General features: G+C 45.1%; 3 protein-coding genes across 3 annotated transcripts; all 3 read right to left on the bottom strand.

The window, feature by feature from the left end:
• Positions 1 to 9,119: 9,119 nt before the first annotated feature.
• Positions 9,120 to 9,419, bottom strand: LOC306925741 (elongin-C-like; the record flags this gene model as incomplete). The annotated part of the gene is made up of 1 exon (XM_079504775.1): positions 9,120 to 9,419. One exon carries the CDS (start codon positions 9,417 to 9,419, stop codon positions 9,120 to 9,122), a length of 300 nt encoding a protein of 99 aa, XP_079360901.1.
• Positions 9,420 to 13,083: 3,664 nt separating this feature from the next.
• On the bottom strand, positions 13,084 to 13,383 carry LOC306925742 (elongin-C-like; the record flags this gene model as incomplete). The annotated part of the gene is made up of 1 exon (XM_079504776.1): positions 13,084 to 13,383. The coding sequence occupies one exon, from the start codon at positions 13,381 to 13,383 to the stop codon at positions 13,084 to 13,086; it is 300 nt and encodes a 99-aa protein (XP_079360902.1).
• A 3,077-nt stretch (positions 13,384 to 16,460) lies between these two features.
• Positions 16,461 to 16,817, bottom strand: LOC306924957 (elongin-C-like; the record flags this gene model as incomplete). The annotated part of the gene is made up of 1 exon (XM_079503637.1): positions 16,461 to 16,817. One exon carries the CDS (start codon positions 16,815 to 16,817, stop codon positions 16,461 to 16,463), a length of 357 nt encoding a protein of 118 aa, XP_079359763.1.
• Between the last annotated feature and the right edge of the window lie 1,787 nt (positions 16,818 to 18,604).

Genomic DNA, 18,604 nt, shown 5'->3' on the forward strand with positions numbered 1-18,604 from the left:
AAAATGTCTACAGAGGAAGTTTGTTCCACGCCGTCGGCCCATGGAACAATGACATATATGACACATATGTAGTGGGGGTCCCTGCTTCATCTCTCTCTCAGCTAAGGGGTCCTTCCTTGGCCTGAAACATGTTGAAGACCCCTGGCTGGAAACTCATGCAGCACAAATGGAATGGATGGATGATGAAGAGGGGAATGTAGCAAAAAGGGAACGTTGTTGATGAGGAATATTGGAACTCTGTTCAAGTAGCAACATAAATGATTTAAAAAAAAGAAAATGTTATGGACATTTTTTACATTTTCTACCCGAATAACGTATGTGTTGAAAGTTGCAGGTGTCTTACATAAATTATGTTTTGTTTGTTTTTTTGTTTTTCCACTGTGGAAAAAGTGCAAACATTAATGCACCAAACATTTCTGTCATTCGGCCTTCTTAAAGGACAGTTCTGGAGTAGCCGTTTTCTTATTTTAGCCGGATTCTGATCCATTAACCCAGTGGTTCCCAAACTGTGGTGCGCGGGCGCCTTCTAGGGGGTGCGCAACATGAAAAGGCTAATGGTGGTGCTATGATTTTATTTTAAATATATTAACATATTATTCCAATATATGGCAAATATCGAGCCTATGCTGCAATGCCATATTCAGGTTCATATATGTGCATATACGTGGATAAATAGGAAATGTATGTCTCTACTGTATATAGTTTATGCTGGGGGGACACTGGGAGGACACTGAAGGCACGGGCGGGACACTGGGAGGACACTGAGGAGGCACTGGGGGGACACTGGGGGGGCACTGGGGGGACACTGGGGAGGCACTGGGGGGACACTGGGGAGGCACTGGGCGGACACTGGGGAGGCACTGGGGGGACACTGGGGAGGCACTGGGGGGACACTGGGGAGGCACTGGGGGGACACTGGGGGGACACTGGGGAGGCACTGGGGGGACACTGGGGAGGCACTGGGGGGACACTGGGGGGACACTGGGGAGGCACTGGGGAGGCACTGGGGGGACACTGGGGAGGCACTGGGGGGACACTGAAGAGGCACTGGGGAGGCACTGGGGGGACACTGGGGAGGCACTGGGGGGACACTGGGGAGGCACTGGGGGGGCGGTGGTGGCTCAGGGGTAGAGTGCCTGGATGGTAACCGAAAGGTTGCCAGTTCGAACCCGGGCTCCCCCAGAGTTACTGTCGAAGTGTCCTTGAGCAAAACACTGAACCCCTAATTGCTCCCGATGTGCTAGTTGGTGCCTTGCATGGTTTCCGCTGCCATCGGTGTATGAATGTGTGTGTGAATGGGTGAATGTAATGCACAATCTCTGTAAAGCGCCTTGGATAAAGGCGCTATATAAATGCACCATTTACCATTTACCATTTACACTGGGGGGACACTGGGCAGAAACTGGGGAGGCACTGGGGACGGCCGTTGTCAAAGAGGGGATTGAACTGGCGACCTTGTGGTCCATATTTCCCCTTCTCAGAAACGACAGTTTTAAACATTTCAGTGCTTTTTGGATGGAACCAAGTGTTGAGTGTGGAACCAAATGGACCCTAACGGGTCCATTTGGTTCCATGTGTACACTCTCTGAGTTACAGACCCATAATGGTCCATTTGGTTCCAAACTATCATTTAGCTGGGGACCCCCTGGAACTCCCTCAGGAGTCAGGTACCCCTGGGGGTCCCCGGACCCCACTTTGGAAACCACTGGTATGGATAGACACTCCCGGTCAAACATGGCTCAATACTAGTGAAAGTTGTACTTGCTCTTACAAATATTCAAAAGTACAGAGGACGGTTTCTTTTTTTTATGCATTGCTGTAGAAACATTTTTGAAATTTTCTAGAAATGTTCAAAAACGAAATAATAGTAAAATTGCAGATTTACCGGCTTGTAGCGTGTCGCGATGTGATGCGCTTGTGAGCTTGTCGATCTGCTATTTTCACTATATTTGAAATAGGGCTTAAATGGTCCATTCACAATTAACCACAATAACCAGCCCTTCTTAGAAATGTAGTGTCAAGTGTAGAGTCAAAAGTACAATATGTCTATGAAATGTATGAGTGCCAAAATACAACTCTACACTCAACACTCGATACTCGACTCAAACAATCTACTGAAGTAGGCCTACAGTAAAAGTGCTATGTCACTGTCCGGTGTTCACCACTGATTTTTACCCTTCCTTACTTAATTACAATTTACAGACTACACCAGGGGTCTTCAACAGGGGGTCCGGGACTCCTGGGTTCCCTAGGGGGATCCTCAGAGTTACTACAGGGGGGGCCGCCAAATATTTGTGTCATAGGATATGTTTTTTACTTATTCGTCCAAAACTCGCAGATCTACAAGCTCACTATTTTCAGCAAAGAGGATTGGTTTAGGGGGCGGAGGAGCAGAACATGTTTATACTGAGGGTTGAATTGGTTAACATTAATCCAACATGATGATCTGGCAAACAAGTCCATCTATGAAATCTATATGAAAATGTTCTCTCAGTGTTATACAATATAATAATAATAATAAGTGAGGACATGAATAACAAGGAATTTAAAAGATTAATTAAAAGCAAGAGTGTAGAAGTAGGTCTTGAGCTGCGCTTTAAAAATGTCTACAGAGGAAGTTTGTTCCACGCCGTCGGCCCGTGGAACAATGACATATATGACACATATGTAGTGGGGGTCCCTGCTTCATCTCTCTCTCAGCTAAGGGGTCCTTCCTTGGCCTGAAACATGTTGAAGACCCCTGGCTGGAAACTCATGCAGCACAAATGGAATGGATGGATGATGAAGAGGGGAATGTAGCAAAAAGGGAACGTTGTTGATGAGGAATATTGGAACTCTGTTCAAGTAGCAACATAAATGATTTAAAAAAAAGAAAATGTTGTGTTGAAAGTTGCAGGTGTCTTACATAAATTATGTTTTGTTTGTTTTTTTGTTTTTGTTTTTCCACTGTGGAAAAAGTGCAAACATTAATGCACCAAACATTTCTGTCATTCGGCCTTCTTAAAGGAGAGTTCTGGAGTAGCCGTTTTCTTATTTTAGCCGGATTCTGATCCATTAACCCAGTGGTTCCCAAACTGTGGTGCGCGGGCGCCTTCTAGGGGGTGCGCAACATGAAAAGGCTAATGGTGGTGCTATGATTTTATTTTAAATATATTAACATATTATTCCAATATGGTAAATATCGAGCCTATGCTGCAATGCCATATTCAGGTTCATATATGTGCATATACGTGGATAAATAGGAAATGTATGTCTCTACTGTATATAGTTTATGCTGGGGGGACACTGGGAGGACACTGAAGGCACGGGCGGGACACTGGGAGGACACTGAGGAGGCACTGGGGAGGCACTGGGGGGACACTGGGGGACACTGGGGAGGCACTGGGGGGACACTGGGCAGACACTGGGGAGGCACTGGGGAGGCACTGGGGGGACACTGGGGAGGCACTGGGCAGACACTGGGGAGGCACTAGGGGGACACTGGGGGGACACTGGGGAGGCACTGGGGGGACACTGGGGGGACACTGGGCAGACACTGGGGGGACACTGGGGAGGCACTGGGGAGACACTGGGGAGACACTGGGGGGACACTGGGGAGGCACTGGGGGGACACTGGGCAGACACTGGGGAGACACTGGGGGGGACACTGGGGAGGCACTGGGGGGACACTGGGGAGACACTGGGGAGGCACTGGGGGGACACTGGGCAGACACTGGGGAGGCACTGGGGGGACACTGGGGGGACACTGGGGAGGCACTGGGGGGACACTGGGGAGGCACTGGGGGGGCACTGGGGGGACACTGGGGAGGCACTGGGGGGACACTGGGCAGAAACTGGGGAGGCACTGGGGGGACACTGGGCAGAAACTGGGGAGGCACTGGGGGGACACTGGGGGGGCACTGGGGAGGCACTGGGGGGACACTGGGCAGAAACTGGGGAGGCACTGGGGACGGCCGTTGTCAAAGAGGGGATTGAACTGGCGACCTTGTGGTCCATATTTCCCCTTCTCAGAAACGACAGTTTTAAACATTTCAGTGCTTTTTGAAACTATTTGGAGAAATGATCGCTTCCAGCAGGATTTTGCATGAAGCTGAATTAGAATTGCATCCATTCCCTTGATTTTTCTCAAGATTTCTCTTCTTTTCTCTTCTTTCTTCTCTTTTTCTTCTCCCCCCTTCTTCCCCCTCCATTTTTCGGCTCCCCCCCTCTTACAGTGCCTGTTCCCCAGCTTTAGCTCAGTTGGTAGAGTTCTACCAAGTCGGGTTCAAATCTATTTCTTAAATTTATTTTCGTGTGATAATATTGTCACCCACTCTAACCAAGAAGTTATATCTGCCTTGGTTGGAGAACATTCGCCTACCAAGGAGGGAAGGTGGGGAAATTGGAAGGGGACAGGGGGAGAAGGGGAAAGGAGAAAAAGAGGAGATGGGAGAAAGAAGAAAAACTAACGTGGAAAAGATCAAAAACGCAACAGGCGAGTGTTTTGTGCGTCTCCCCAGTGAGATGCGCAATGACTTAGGTTGTACACTTGATGGCGCCATTTGACCAGGTATTTTTATGCCACTGATGAAGTGACTGTGAGCAGCTGCGTCACTCCATTCAAAAACAGACTGCAGCAATACTGTTTATTAGCTTAAAATAGTTTGAAATGTTTACTTAAAACTGTTCTGATAACAGCTATGATGTGTTCCTCCCCTTGAACTGAAGACAGGACTTGTTATTGGAAAGACTTTAGGTTTATAAGGTAAGCTTTAGTATTAAACTACTTTCTCGACAGTATAGGTTTATACAAGCTTTAAGCCCTAACCACACCAAAGGGTCACCATGCAACTCCTTCTGTCCAAACGGTTGCAAGGAGTTAACGCTAAAACGGTCTCGACCCTTTGGTGTGGTTTGGGCCAATGAATTCCATGCGTTGAATCACTAGGGTCAACGTGGGTCAACGTGCAACAATTAGACATCACACCGCAGGGACAACGCTAAAACCATCTTGACCCTTTGGTGTGGTTAGGGCTTTAGACACCAGTAAGACCCTGAGGGTGAAAAGCGACCTAAAGACGAAGTAGAGGTACACGCATGACCAGGGGCGGCAGGTTCCTATAACGGCAGTGGGTGCCCCCCGCCCCGCCCCCCAGCCACCCCGCCTCCCTGCCATTAATTAAAGTAAAAGTAGTCTGAGGAAAGGGAACAGTTCTGTTCCCCGGACATTGTTTTGGGATATTTTTGCTGAGATGGCTCTGTTTGTCAAGTCTCAAGTCAGTGTGGAGATTGGCCGGCGGTGTTGCTGCCCTCCCCTCCCCTCCTGACTCATGGCTCTTTACAGATGGGCCGACGGTACACAGACAGCAGCCTCTCCGCTGACTGTGTTAGTGTTGTGTTGCTGCAGGAGACGGAGTGTGAATGAACCGTGCGGTCACTGGAACAAAGCCACCATTAGCATTTGAATACCTGTTCTGTGAACACCGTAAAGGTGTGTGCCTACGTGACAAAATGACCAGGGGGAGGGGATCTTCAGCCTTAATCTCAGTGGGTGCTATTTGCCTTATTCTTTTTTCAGTGGGTGCCCAAGCCCTCAGGCACTCCCAAAGTTGACGCCGTTGCACGCATCCGCCTGCGGTGACGGCAGACTGCTGGGCGAGCGCTGGCACTTTGGCAAGGGGGTCAGATCAAGATATGGAATGAATTATGTACTGGCCATATATGGAGCGTGTCTTGAGTGTACAGGGTTGAGGGCAGATCAACATAATGCAATGTCAGAACAGGTCAGCTCATCTAAAGGTGGCAGCGGAGGCAGTTTCTTGATAATGTCACGTGATGTCACGTGATGTCACGTGGCATGGCCATATATGGAGGCGTGAAAAATTGAGAAATGCACGTTTTCAATTAAACAAATTTCTCTACAATATTTAGGTTTAAAAGGTATAAGCGTTAGGCCCTACTATAAACTATACTTTCTCAACAGTAGGCTAGGATATTTATGTTTATAAGGTAAGCTTTGGTATAAACTACTTTCTCAACAGTATTTAGCTTTAATATTAAACTACTTTCTCAAGGCCTATTTAGGTTTACTAGACCGGTGCCCGGCTGTAGAGATCCGAGTCGGTAACGATGGAAGTTGGAGAGCCATTCACCACCCGGCTATGCAATACCCGTTGTACCGGTGTCAATGTACCCGTTTCACCCATCTGCCTGGAGATTTCTGAATCTGTCTCTCTGTGTCCCTTTATTCCTATATATATGGAGTTCTGTGTCAGGAATGCCCAAATATGGGGTGTTGTGATGTCAGATCAGGCCAGCTCCGTATATGGACCCTGGGCAGGGGCGGGGCCCTGTCCCGAGCCCAAGCAGAGGCCTTTTGTGGCGGTTCTGGAAAACCGTGGGTCCGACTGACTCGACACTGGGCACTGCAAGTCGGTGGGGCGAACGGTTCACGAGTTAGACACATGGTGCATTTATAGATAGATAAGGTAAACTTTAGTATTGGAAATAGTATATTGGAAAGTATATTGGAACTTGAAAATACTCAAGTTAAAAAATACCTCAAAATTGTACTTAAGTACACTACTTAAGTAAATTTACTTAGTTACTTTACACCAGTGGTTCCAAAAGTGGGGTCCGGGGACCCCTAGGGGTCCTTGAGAGAGTTCCAGGAGGTCCCCAGCTAAATGATAATTAGGAACCAAATGGACCCGTATGGGTCTGTAACTCAGGGTGTACAAATGGAACCAAATGGACCCGACTCTCAGAGTTAAATTAACATTGATTTTACAGTATAAATTGGGGTCCCAGAGATAGAAATGCAATTAGATGGGTTTCTGTAGACTAACATGCATGTGCTTTAATTGAAACGGGTTGAGAATCACTGCTAGAACCATACAAATCTTCTATTATGGGGGGGGGGGGGGGTCCTTGTCATATATTTTCAAATGGGGGTCCGCGGGCTAATAAACATCAATTTGGGGGTCCTTGACATGAAAAGGTTTGGGAACCACTGGCCTAGGGGGCCGGAGGCCATGGATCTCCAGTGATCTCAGTCTTCAGCTGTGCGCAACAGGGTTTGGAATCTGCAGCCAGTCCATTCCTTTCTCTGCCTGCCTCTTCTCCGCTTTCCTTCTACTGTCCCCAGTAGGATGGTCTTTGACAGCGAAGTATGCCTTGTGACATGACCATACCGGGCCAGTTTGCGACGCTTTACTGCTTTACTGTTCTTTATGATGTATGTAGCATCCTTCTGTAGCACTTGTTTTCGAATGACTGTATCCCGCCCTCATTCCCCGCTGTGAGTGTCCAGCTCTCACAACCACAGGGTAGGGTGGAGAGTACCCTAGTAAGTGACTTGTACAGTCAGACCTTCACCGGGAAGCTGATGGTGTTGCTTCTCCATATCTCTGGCAAGTCTTGCCATGGCTGATATTCTTTTCATGGCTGATATTGCTATGATTCTTGTTTTTTTCTTGTTTTTTTCCACTTATCTCCATGCCGTAAGCTCTCGCTATACCTCTTAGATGGGTCTTCCTCTGATGGATATGGAGGTGTGGAACTCTTGGAGTGCTTCTTCCATGATGTTCTCCAGGAAGATACAGGGAAGGAGACAGCTTTGACGGACACCGATCGTTGTTTTGAAAAGGTTCTCCCATGGTGTTTTTAATGAGAACTGCGCTGCTTGAGTGTGTGTAAAGTGAATGACCTGTATGAGGTTATTGTCAAAGTTGTAGTTTCTGAGTACCTGCCACAACCCCCCCATGCCAAACACGATATAGGTCGTGTTGGTGCTGAAGGTGTATTTCAATCAGTAACCTGATGTTGTAGATTTGCTCAGGGTGCTCCTTTTTGGTCTGAATCCTGCTTGTTCGTCTGAAATGATCTAATGCATCATGTGTCTGTACTGTACGCCTGTCTGTACGTACGTGTATATGGCTGTAATGCACCAACTTCAAATTTGACATGCGTTCCACCGGGCACTTCACCCCCACAGGGAGGGCAGTGGCCGGTGTCAAGTCGGTCGGACCCGCTGACATCACAACACTCCATATTTGGGCATGCCTGACACAGAACTCCATATATAAGAATAAAGGGACACAGAGAGACAGTACAGAAATGTCCATACATGGGCATTTCGTTACTGACTCGGTTCTCTACAGCCGGGCCGGTGCCCGGTCTAGTTTAAAAAATCACACCCGTGTGAACTGAGTGGTGCAAGGTCTTATATAGCCTGATCAGCTGTGGTCTGACATAATGTCAGTGACCATAGTAACCATGCTCATTCTTTTGGGCCCCACGTACAGGTACACACAAACACGTATACAGACAAAGCTGGTTATTGGAGTGGTTTGCACCACTCAAAAAATAGTACTGCAGGAACTCCCTCTCGGAGTGGCACAGGATGGCTGCAGGGTCTCGAAGATGAGTTCCCGTGGCTCCACATCTTCCAAGAACTGATCGCATAGGCCGGGGAGTCTACACTGTTAGACTGGCCATGTGCATCCTGCGATTAACATGGATCCCCTGCCCATGCAGTGACAAGCATTTTTTCTTTTTTGTAGAATCAATTATTTGTTTTTGTTTAAAAAAATTGCCAATTCGGCAATTTCGCATAATGACTTTAATGGCAATATATTAAAAGAATTAAAAAAAAGAATTAAAAAAAAAAGAGGAAAAAAATAGGCTACCATTCTTGATGAGCTCCTGCACTGAATTTGCTTAAAGAACCTTGAGCGCGGCCTTGTCCAGTTGAGGGGTGGTGGGTTTCCCTATCCTCTGCTATTATGTACCTGGTGGGCTTCCATGCAGGTCTCTGATTGTCTGTTTCAGGACAGGGGTTATTTGCCCAGGATGTCTTCCCTCACATCCACCATCTTTTGCCTCTTGTTAGATGCTCCGCTCGCTCCCCCTAGGCCTGTCACCATTTCCTCCTCCTCCTTCCTGCCACCTTTATTCTCCAACTCTTATACCTTCCTTTGGTCTGCGGTGTGCTCAATAGTAGCCATGAAAGTACATTTCCATTATCAATTATTTAGTCTTCTCATGCCTTGATTTTGGAGCTTGACATGTTTAAAATATCAGGCTCCATCGGCTACCTGGTGGAGAATGAAAAGTTGTTTCATTCTCTCTTCTACCTTTTAACAATCCAAGAAGTTTGAAGCCATGAGCAGATCCAGTGCGACTTCCTTGGCAATCACAAATTCAGGAGCTTCTGGGGCATCGCCCACTTGGTTGGAGTAACGCTTCTTGTAGGAGAAGAACTTGCAGACCTGAGACAGAATATGAGAGGGGATCTCCTTCAAGTTCACTTCATTGATTTCATCCTCTGCAACCTCGCCTGGCCCACTCAGCATGGCTTTGATGGTGTTAGAGATGAAGGCGTGATCCTTCTTCACAACAAATTCATGGCCATCTGAAGAGATCAACTTCACATACATGGAATCAGGCCCCGTATAGCCACCACATTTCTCTACAACGCCTTCCATTATCTCTGAGGAATCCTGTTCTTTAGACTATTAGGAGATTGTAATCGGAAAAACCTGTTGATGCTGATGCCGAACTGGAAGCTATTAGGTGAGGATGCCACAATATATTCAGATAATTAGTGATGTGTCACGACATCACACCTGTCCATGTCAGGTAAGCACTGTTTTTCTCATGTATGAGCATATGGGCATAGTGATGACATCAGCTATCTCAGAAGTTCCAAATAGGGACCAAGGATTGGATTTTCTAATCCAATCTACAAGCTCACATCACATTGCCTTGTGAGCTTGTAGATTAACTACTTTTGTTTATTCTCTCTAGGTCGTCCTCAGACGAGCCCTCCATCGTTGTTTCCAGTCATCCCGGTCCTCCATCTGGCAAGCTTGTCTGTGCTTTCTGTTGTCAACAGAAGGCACTTCTTGGAGTACCTTGATTGATTGATTGATTGATTGATTGATTGATTGATTGATTGATTGATTGATTGATTGATTGATTGATTGATTGATCGATTGAAGAATTTATTAACAGTTTTGGAGAATTACAGTACATTTAAAACAAGACTGTTAACAACGCGCTGCGACGCGTTGTGAGCTTGTAGATCGTCTATTTTGGAGAATTACAGTACATTTAAAACAAGACTGTTAACTGTGGACGACACCATTTGCATTACACTTGTTTACAATAGGGTCCACCATGTTCCAACGTTGGCGTACTCTGCCTCAATTCTGGTCAGGAGCTCCTGAGCTTGTTCCACGTTTTCGGAGAGCAGGCTGATGTCGTCCGCGTAGTCCAGGTCTGTTAGGACTACTGTGGGGTGTCGTCTTGACCTTATTGGAGTTGTTATGGTGAGGCCAAGATCCTGCTCTCGCATTTTTGTACAGAATAGCTTTGTCCATGAAGACTGTGAGGGCTCTTTCCCTCCTCACACTGTCCTGGGACCCTAGGAATAGGGGGGCCGCCAGAGGTTTCTGAACTCCTAGGGTTCCCTATTCGAGTCATAGACCTACCAAAGACTACAACGAGAGCAAATTACATAAATGTCAATTATTATGCGTGTACCAACCAAAGACCTACAGTACTAAAGACTATAACAAGAACAAATTACATAAATGTCAATTATGAGTGTGGCCAGTCTGAAAACAGGGCGGTGCCTCAAGGCGTTTTTTCACGGCCATTCCAGCCATGGGAGTGACGGCCAGAGTTTTGGATGTGCCTTACCACCCCGGATGCAACGATCTCCTCCCCCATCCCGGTAAGCTTCATTGCATCACTTGCTAACATCTATATCTCTGCTGCCGGGAGGAAACCTCATAACTTCAAAATGTTCATTTTTCAGGAAATTAAGAAAATCTTATATTTTTAAAACATAGCAATGCAGCCTCATCAAAGTTGGTGTTGAAACTTTATATATTGTCAATTACTTCCATGAGAGGGGGAGAGGTGGTGCAGTTGCTTTAGCAGGCATTTTGATGGTCCAATGGAGTTCAGAGGTTTTGTCCAAATCACTTTTTACTACTTTCCAATGGTTCAATATCTTTGAAACAACACACAGACGTAAAGGGTGTTCAAAAACCTCAAAAATTTAGTTATGAGGTTTCCTCCCGACAGCAACGATATGCTAAAGCTATACAAGCACACATACATGACATCAGTCGTCCATATCTCTGTCAAGATATTGATCTTGAGAACCCCTGACTATGAATTTGAAGTCATAATTTACAGTGTCGATGATTGATGATGGTTTTCACTTTTCAGCACTGTAAATTCTTCAAAAAGTATAAAACTAGTGGCGGTATATACAAACGGACGCACACACATCCTGTCATAGACGGCTAGACAGTAAAAATAAATCACACCCAGCGTGAAGTGAGCGGTGCCTTTGAGTTACCTTCAGTAAGCTATATGAAACAAAAATGATGATGTATTGACCCACATGACATCACTGAGACAAATAAACACACAGTCGTGCTGCTACAGACTAATAGACACTGTCAAGTGATGGAGCGGTTTTCACAGCTCAAAAACAAAAAAATCACACTTGTGTGAAGGGCTCTTATCGTCATACATCATCAAACATCACCTTCTGTGCTGAGCCAATCAAATAATTTAAAATTTGGTACACACAAACACACGAAGCTGGGCATAGGAGGGGCCCCTCGACAAACTAGAAAAAGGCAATGTGAAAGGGTGGAATTCCTCAACCTAGTGGGAATGTGTGTGCACAATTTCACGGCAATCAAACTCTCCCGTTCAGGCATTTTCTTCAAAATGAGCCAAACTTACAATCAGGTTGGAATATGAAAAAATTGGACAGATCACGTGATTATAGAGATCATTTGTACTGATTCGCAGGATCTTTTGACATCTGTTTAGCAAAAGTCGGCCTCCTGGTGGCACTATAAATGGCCAATGAGAAAAATGCAGGACAGAGGTTTTTCCTTGGCCTCTAGGAAGTGTGCATGCAAAGTGGCATGACGATCGGTGCAGTTAAAGTTAAAAAGGCGAATCGACCTGTTATAGCGCCACCATGAGGATTTGAACATTGTAAGGTGGCATTTCTTCCTTGGCCAGTGGGAATGTGTAATCGCACGCTGCATTCATTAATTGGGTCATTTTGTTCAAAACGGACTACTCCTGCAAAAATCGGAAGCCAATGTTAGCCAATTGGGATGGAAATGAAAAATCGGACAGATCCGTCTTGATGCACATGACTACATACTGTGTACAATTCTGATCGATGTGTTTCCTATTGTTCCCTATTGGCGAGTCATACCAAAGACAATAAACATGGTACCCAATGCCTACCTGTAAGTACTTACTGCTACTATAGCATCATGTCCGGTACATCAAGTTTCCTCACACTACAGAAACAGGAGATCTACCCATGACCGATGGGCAATGAGGCTCGAGTCTGGACCTATTATTAAGTGGGATACGTATAACAACTAATTGAAAAATAAAAAAGGGATCTCGGGATCCACATCAATGAAACAGCGTTGCTTGTAAGTAATAAAAGTATAAGCTTGATGTACAAGTACATCAAGTACATCAAGGCAGGGAGGCATTGGATCCACACATGCCAAATAGTCTTTGACCTGGCCGGGGATCGAACTCCGACCTCCCAGTCTCAGAGTGGACATTCCAACCACAAGAAGTGGCCACCAGCTTCTGATCTACATCTATATGACTCCAAATTAGGCAAGGTTTCAGCACATTCACATCCCTGTTGTCTTTCATGAATTATAATTATATAAAGTTTAATATTTAAAAAAAAGTATAAAACATGTGTTTAAAAAAATCTTGAAGTTATGTCTGTGGCCTATTGTTAACGTGCATACAAAGTGTGGTGCTGATCTTTCGCCAGTTCAGCTTCGGAAGGCACACACACACACATAGATTCTGTCATAGAGGGCTATACAGTGAAAAAAAGTGAAACAAGAAAAAGTGGGATGAAAAAAAGAGAAACAAAAAGAGGGGGTGATATTTGTAACGTTCTGGGGTAATTGCAGGCTGACATCTGTTTATATTAAAAATGATGATGAAATTCTTAAAGTAAAACGGAATGCTAGGTGGAAATGAAACAATTACATTTTGTTTAATTTATCTTCATCTTTTTTAACAATCCAAGAAGTTTGAAGCCATGAGCAGGTCGAGTGCGATTTCCTTGGCAATGTCAAATTCAGGAGCTTCTGGGGCATCGCCCACCTGGTTGGAATAACGCTTCTTGTAGGAGAAGAACATGCATACCCTAGACAGGATATGAGAGGGGATCTCCTTCAAGTTCACTTCATTGGTTTCATTCTCTGCAAACTCACCCGGCCCACTCAGCATGGCTTTGATGGTGGCAGAGATGAAGGCGTGATCTTTTTTCACAACAAATTCATGGCCATCTGAAGAGATCAACTTCACATACATGGCATCTGGCCCCTCACAGCCACCATAGGGTTTCTCCACAACACCTTCCATTACGTCTGAGAAATAAGTTAGTGAATTAACGCTATTAAGACAGATTCTACTTTGCTTATCGCTTTGGGTCTGTTGTCGGTCTACAAGCTATGGGGTCAGGGGCCGCTACATATACAGATGATTTGTGACGTGTTGTTAACGTCACCATAACATTATGTGTTGAGTGGAAATGGATAGTAAATCACACCCGTGTGAAATGAGGGGCACTCTTGTCATCGTACATCAATTTATGTTAGCGGACAAATTGACATTGCTACATAAGGTACATAAGGTGGTCCCTTATCGGTCAAGCGCTCCCACCAACATGTGATTGGTTAGCCGATTTGCTCGTTTACATATGACGTAAATTTTCCCTTCAATGTCGATGGCGTTTAATATTTTGATGTTGAATTTACGTCATATTTAGCGGAATTCTGACGTCATTTCTCCGTTCATCGTCAATGGCAAAACTTGAAAAGGGGGCGGGGACAACATTTTGCGGACATTTGACCGGAATTCTCTTATCGTGGGCAATGGCTAATCTTGAGACGTGTAGGGACAGAAGCTGTTTATAGAAGGGGCTAGCCCCTTAAAAATCTTGCCTGTTGCCACAAATTTACGTCATATTTGGCGGAATTTTGACCTAATTTCTACGTTCATTGTCAATGGCAAATCTTGAGACGTGTGGGGACAAAAGCTGTATATAGGAGGGGCTAGCGCCCCTCAAACATCACGGCACTCCATCTTTAAAATGGGTGCTATGACAACGGCTATAACGGGAATTGCATACTAGGGTGGGGTATGCATTCCTGATTTTAATTTGTCCAAATTTGCATTGTTCTCCAGTAGGCTGGTACCCAACGGGCACAAGTCTAGTAGGCCTATTTATAAATTACTATTAACAGATTAAGGTAAGTACCTTAGAAATGTGATTTAACCATTTTCTTTTCTTTTAAGATAGTTTTTGGGCTTTTTCTGCCTTCATTAGATAGAGTACAGTAAGCTGACAGGAAATGGGCGGAGAAAGATGGGGAGCTAAGGTCGTCGGGATCGGGAGTCGAACCCGCGACTAGCAGCCTAAGTGCCCGGACCGCTAGGCAGGCCTGGGCCAATGTAACCATTATCTGCAGACCGTTTAAATACAACTCTAAATGCAACTAAATGTTAATTTATATTTACTGTAGTCTTCATAGGATGAGCATAATTTATTTCTCATCACTTCCTCAGAGTCACTTTAATGGCAGTGATTCTTCATTTACCAAACTCAGTCTAACAAGTTATAGAAAAGGCCACGACGAAAGAGTGTGTGTGTGTGTGTGTGTGTGTGTGTGTGTGTGTGTGTGTGTGTGTGTGTGTGTGTGTGTGTGTGTGTGTGTGTGTGTTGGAGATTTATTAATCCAGAATGTACAGTATACATTAAAACATTTTGATGGTCTGCGGGTTCCATATTTTGTGATACTTCCAAAGATCAGGCTATAACTGATGCCGTGTATACCCATTTTTTTGTCAAATGAGCAAACAATGTGGGAGGAGAGTAAGACTATTAGCTATAGCCCACATGGCAGATTAGGACGTTTTTGCACAGGACTGGACCTTTGTGCTAAGTTGTGTTTATTCTCATGCATGGAAAGGCAGATTCCATGACTGGAATAAAAATCACACCCATGTGAAGTGAGTGGTGCAACTCCGTGTGGGGTTCCCGGAAGTTCCAGGCCCACAGGACCACGGCGCCGGCCCGGTTCCGGCGAGCCGCCCCATGTCCGAAACGGTAGAGAAATGAGAGAGTTACCATGTGGGGGTCCCCGGAACATTCAGACCCCCAGGAACGCGCCCAGGGGGCCGGGCCGATTCCGGCGAGCCGCCCCACGTCCGAAACGCTTGAGAAATGACAGAGTTACCGTGTGGGGGTCCCTCTACTGTACACATTTGGTGGACATTTGACCTAATTTCTCCTTTCATTGTCGATGGCAAAATATGAGACGTCATGATGACATACAATTTCCCTTCATTGTCAATGGCATTTAATGTTTGTGTTGTGGACATTTTGTGGGGACAAAAGCTGTATATAGGAGGGGTTAGCGCCCCTCAAAAATCACACCTGTGTGAAGTGAGAGGGGCGCTGTTTACACAAACCCTCAAAGCTGGACATACTGTAGGAGGCCCTCAAAAACAAGACCGGATCCAATAACTGTGTGGCTTCATGTAGATAACAGACTTCATGTTATTTACTGCCCTAAACAAACATTATCCCTAGACTTGGCTGCCACATGACATCATTTCGGAAAGCCTTGCATTGTCACGAAACAATGTCCCTATAAAAAAATTCCATAAAGATTTTCCAAAATAACAAAAATAGCCAATCTGCAAACTCACAACTTGTTGTACGACAAAGTATAATAGGTGAAATGTGGTGATCTGATTTCTAGGGTAACGACATGTCACCTTCTGGGGTAACTCAACATGCCCTAGGTGGTTACTAGTTTCCAGGCAGAAATAAACATTTGACTCATGTGGAAGAGAGGCTATCGTTCTATCAAGAACGATCTTTCTAATGTTTCCTTGCATATTCCTACGAATTGATTGATTCATGTTAAAGCGTAAACGAAAAGGACATATCCACAAGCGATTTGACTTGTAGATCTGTTCCTCTTGGAACTCGACACCCGTCTTACCACAGAGTGTAGTTGCTGTACTCTTCCCTTTGGCGAATGATGATTCTGAATACGTGATCAGCGTTGCTCGATTCATTGTTGAATTCTACCTAGCCCCCGTTGTTCTGATACTATCAGGAAACCCGTTTACCAACCGCGTGTGTCGTTGACTGGATATGAAGTGCAACATACAGACCGTGCCCTCTACTCGTCTTTGTGCCTCTTTGTGAGATGATCTGGATATAAAGCGTCCGTAGCGCAAAATAATTAACGTTAGTTTTTAAAGACGTAAGGAGCCCTCTCCTGAAAATAAATAAAAAATACTAATACAAATAAAAGATTACATTTGAATAAAAATAAAACAAAAAGCCTTTCTATTTCATCTCTTCATCTTTTCTAACAATCCAAGTAGTTTGAAGCCTGGAGCAGCTCAAGTGCCATTGCCTCGTCAATGACAAATTCAGGAGCTTCCGGGGCGTCATCGCCTTGCTGGTTGGCGTAACGGACCTTGTAGGAGAAGAACATGCAGACCCTGGACAGGATATGAGAGGGGATGTCCTGCAAGTGCACTTGATTGACTACATCCTCGGCGGCTATCTCAGTTGGCCCACCACTCAGCATGGCTTGGATGGTTGCGGACATGAAGGCATGTTCTCTTTTCACAATAAATTCATGGCCGTCGGAAGAGATCAATTTCACAAACATGGAATCCGGCCCTTCACAGCCACCATAGTTTAGATCTCCACCCGCCATTACGTCTCAGAAATGGATCCTTTAATAAACACCAGTAGGAGCATAAAGTTTTCCGTGGTCGGTCGGTATGTAGACTGTGAGGTTGTGGAGCGGTAGGCCCTATATATACAGATAACTCGTAACGTGTTGTGACGTCACCAGCCGTGCCCATATGGAGTATTTAGGAGTAACAAGGGCGTCCATGGGTACAAGGAGTACTGCAGAACCAGACAGGTACTTACTGCAGTAGTACTTGTAGGCCGGTCTATATCGATGGTATCAGGGTTCTATATGGGAATTAGACAGGGGGAGAGAGACAGAAGAATGGAACGGCCAGACAAATACAGTATCACTGAGTTGTTTTGCAATGGTAGATTCATCCGGTTTCCATGCAGGCTAGAAGAAACCTGACTGGGCCGGCCTGGCGCGCAGTCCTAGTATAAGATAACATGCTACTCGAGGACCATGCAAGTCGGTATACTTGGTATAATTGTTGTCAGAGTACCCAGTGTGGATGACGCATATGGGCAATGGCACAAACGTGACGCAAAGCTCTGCCTATAGGCCTATCTCACAGCCCCCTTTCCACGCCCACTTCCGGTAGATAGTGGTGTCATTTAACATTAGGCATTTACACAAAGTACATTTCCTAATGTTAAAATGTCAGAGACCGATAATAATATGAAGAAAACACAATGGTATAACAACTCAAATAAGTAGAATAAACCTTACCTTTACAAAACGGTAGTTTGTGGCTTGTGAAAATACCTCTTTTAACATGGAAGCCTATGGACCGCAAAAAAGATAACACCACCATCTCCAAAAGGGGGTGTAAAAAGGGGGCGGGGAAATGCTGTGAGATAGGCCTATTGTCAAACTGAACGTTGGATTGGCCAATCAAGACCTATGGACAGACACATACAGTTATTTGTGGAATTTCAATTTTCAGTTAAGGATAACCTAATCGTTCGTCCGATCGATTTCTCCCTCAGCAAACCTCACTGACGACACGCAGGGCACACGCACACACGCATGCCCGCACGCAGGCAGGCAGGCAGACACACACGCACACACATGTACAGGGTGGCGGGACTGATGAGGCATGTTTCTCGCATTGTGTTGAAGTGGAGGTTAGAGGTCACAAATGTGACCATTAAGTACAGTGCTTTAGGGCACAAGGAGGCATTGGTCTTTTTTCAGATTTTTGCAGATTATGAAAGTACAGAATGTAAGCTTTCAAATGATCATGATCATGTCATTCAATAAAATCTGAAAATATTTGAATAAGATATTATTCAAATATATAATATAATATTATTTTAATGTTGTTAAACCTCTAACCAAGAATCTGAGTAAAAGGCTTTCAAAGTTTGTGACGTTTTTCACACTACTGGCAGTCAAGTAAGGGGTGTGAACCATGGATTGTTAACTCCACCCCTCACCAGCCCTATAACCTGGCGTTGATCTGCAGCTGAAAGCAGAGAACACTAGCCACACACTAGCCAACAGAAACTGGCTGCAGATGTGATGTAAATGTTAGCTTTAATATAATATATTAAAGGTAAACTTCTGGAGGGTGGAGACACACATTAATATTATACACATTAATATTATTAATGTGTGTCTCCACCCTCCAGAAGGGTGTAAGAAATTAGGAAGAATAGATCCTATACACTGAGCTTGGTTGTGCCTCTCTCTCTGCTGCCTGTGCTTTAGTGCGTGCGTGCGTGCGTGCGTGTGTGTGATCAGGTTCTCATTGTATAGATATAAGAATAGATCCTATACACTGAGCTTGGTTGTGCCTCTCT

This window comes from Electrona antarctica (genome assembly GCF_951216825.1).
Source record: "Electrona antarctica genome assembly, chromosome: 6".
Classification (NCBI taxonomy): domain Eukaryota; kingdom Metazoa; phylum Chordata; class Actinopteri; order Myctophiformes; family Myctophidae; genus Electrona; species Electrona antarctica.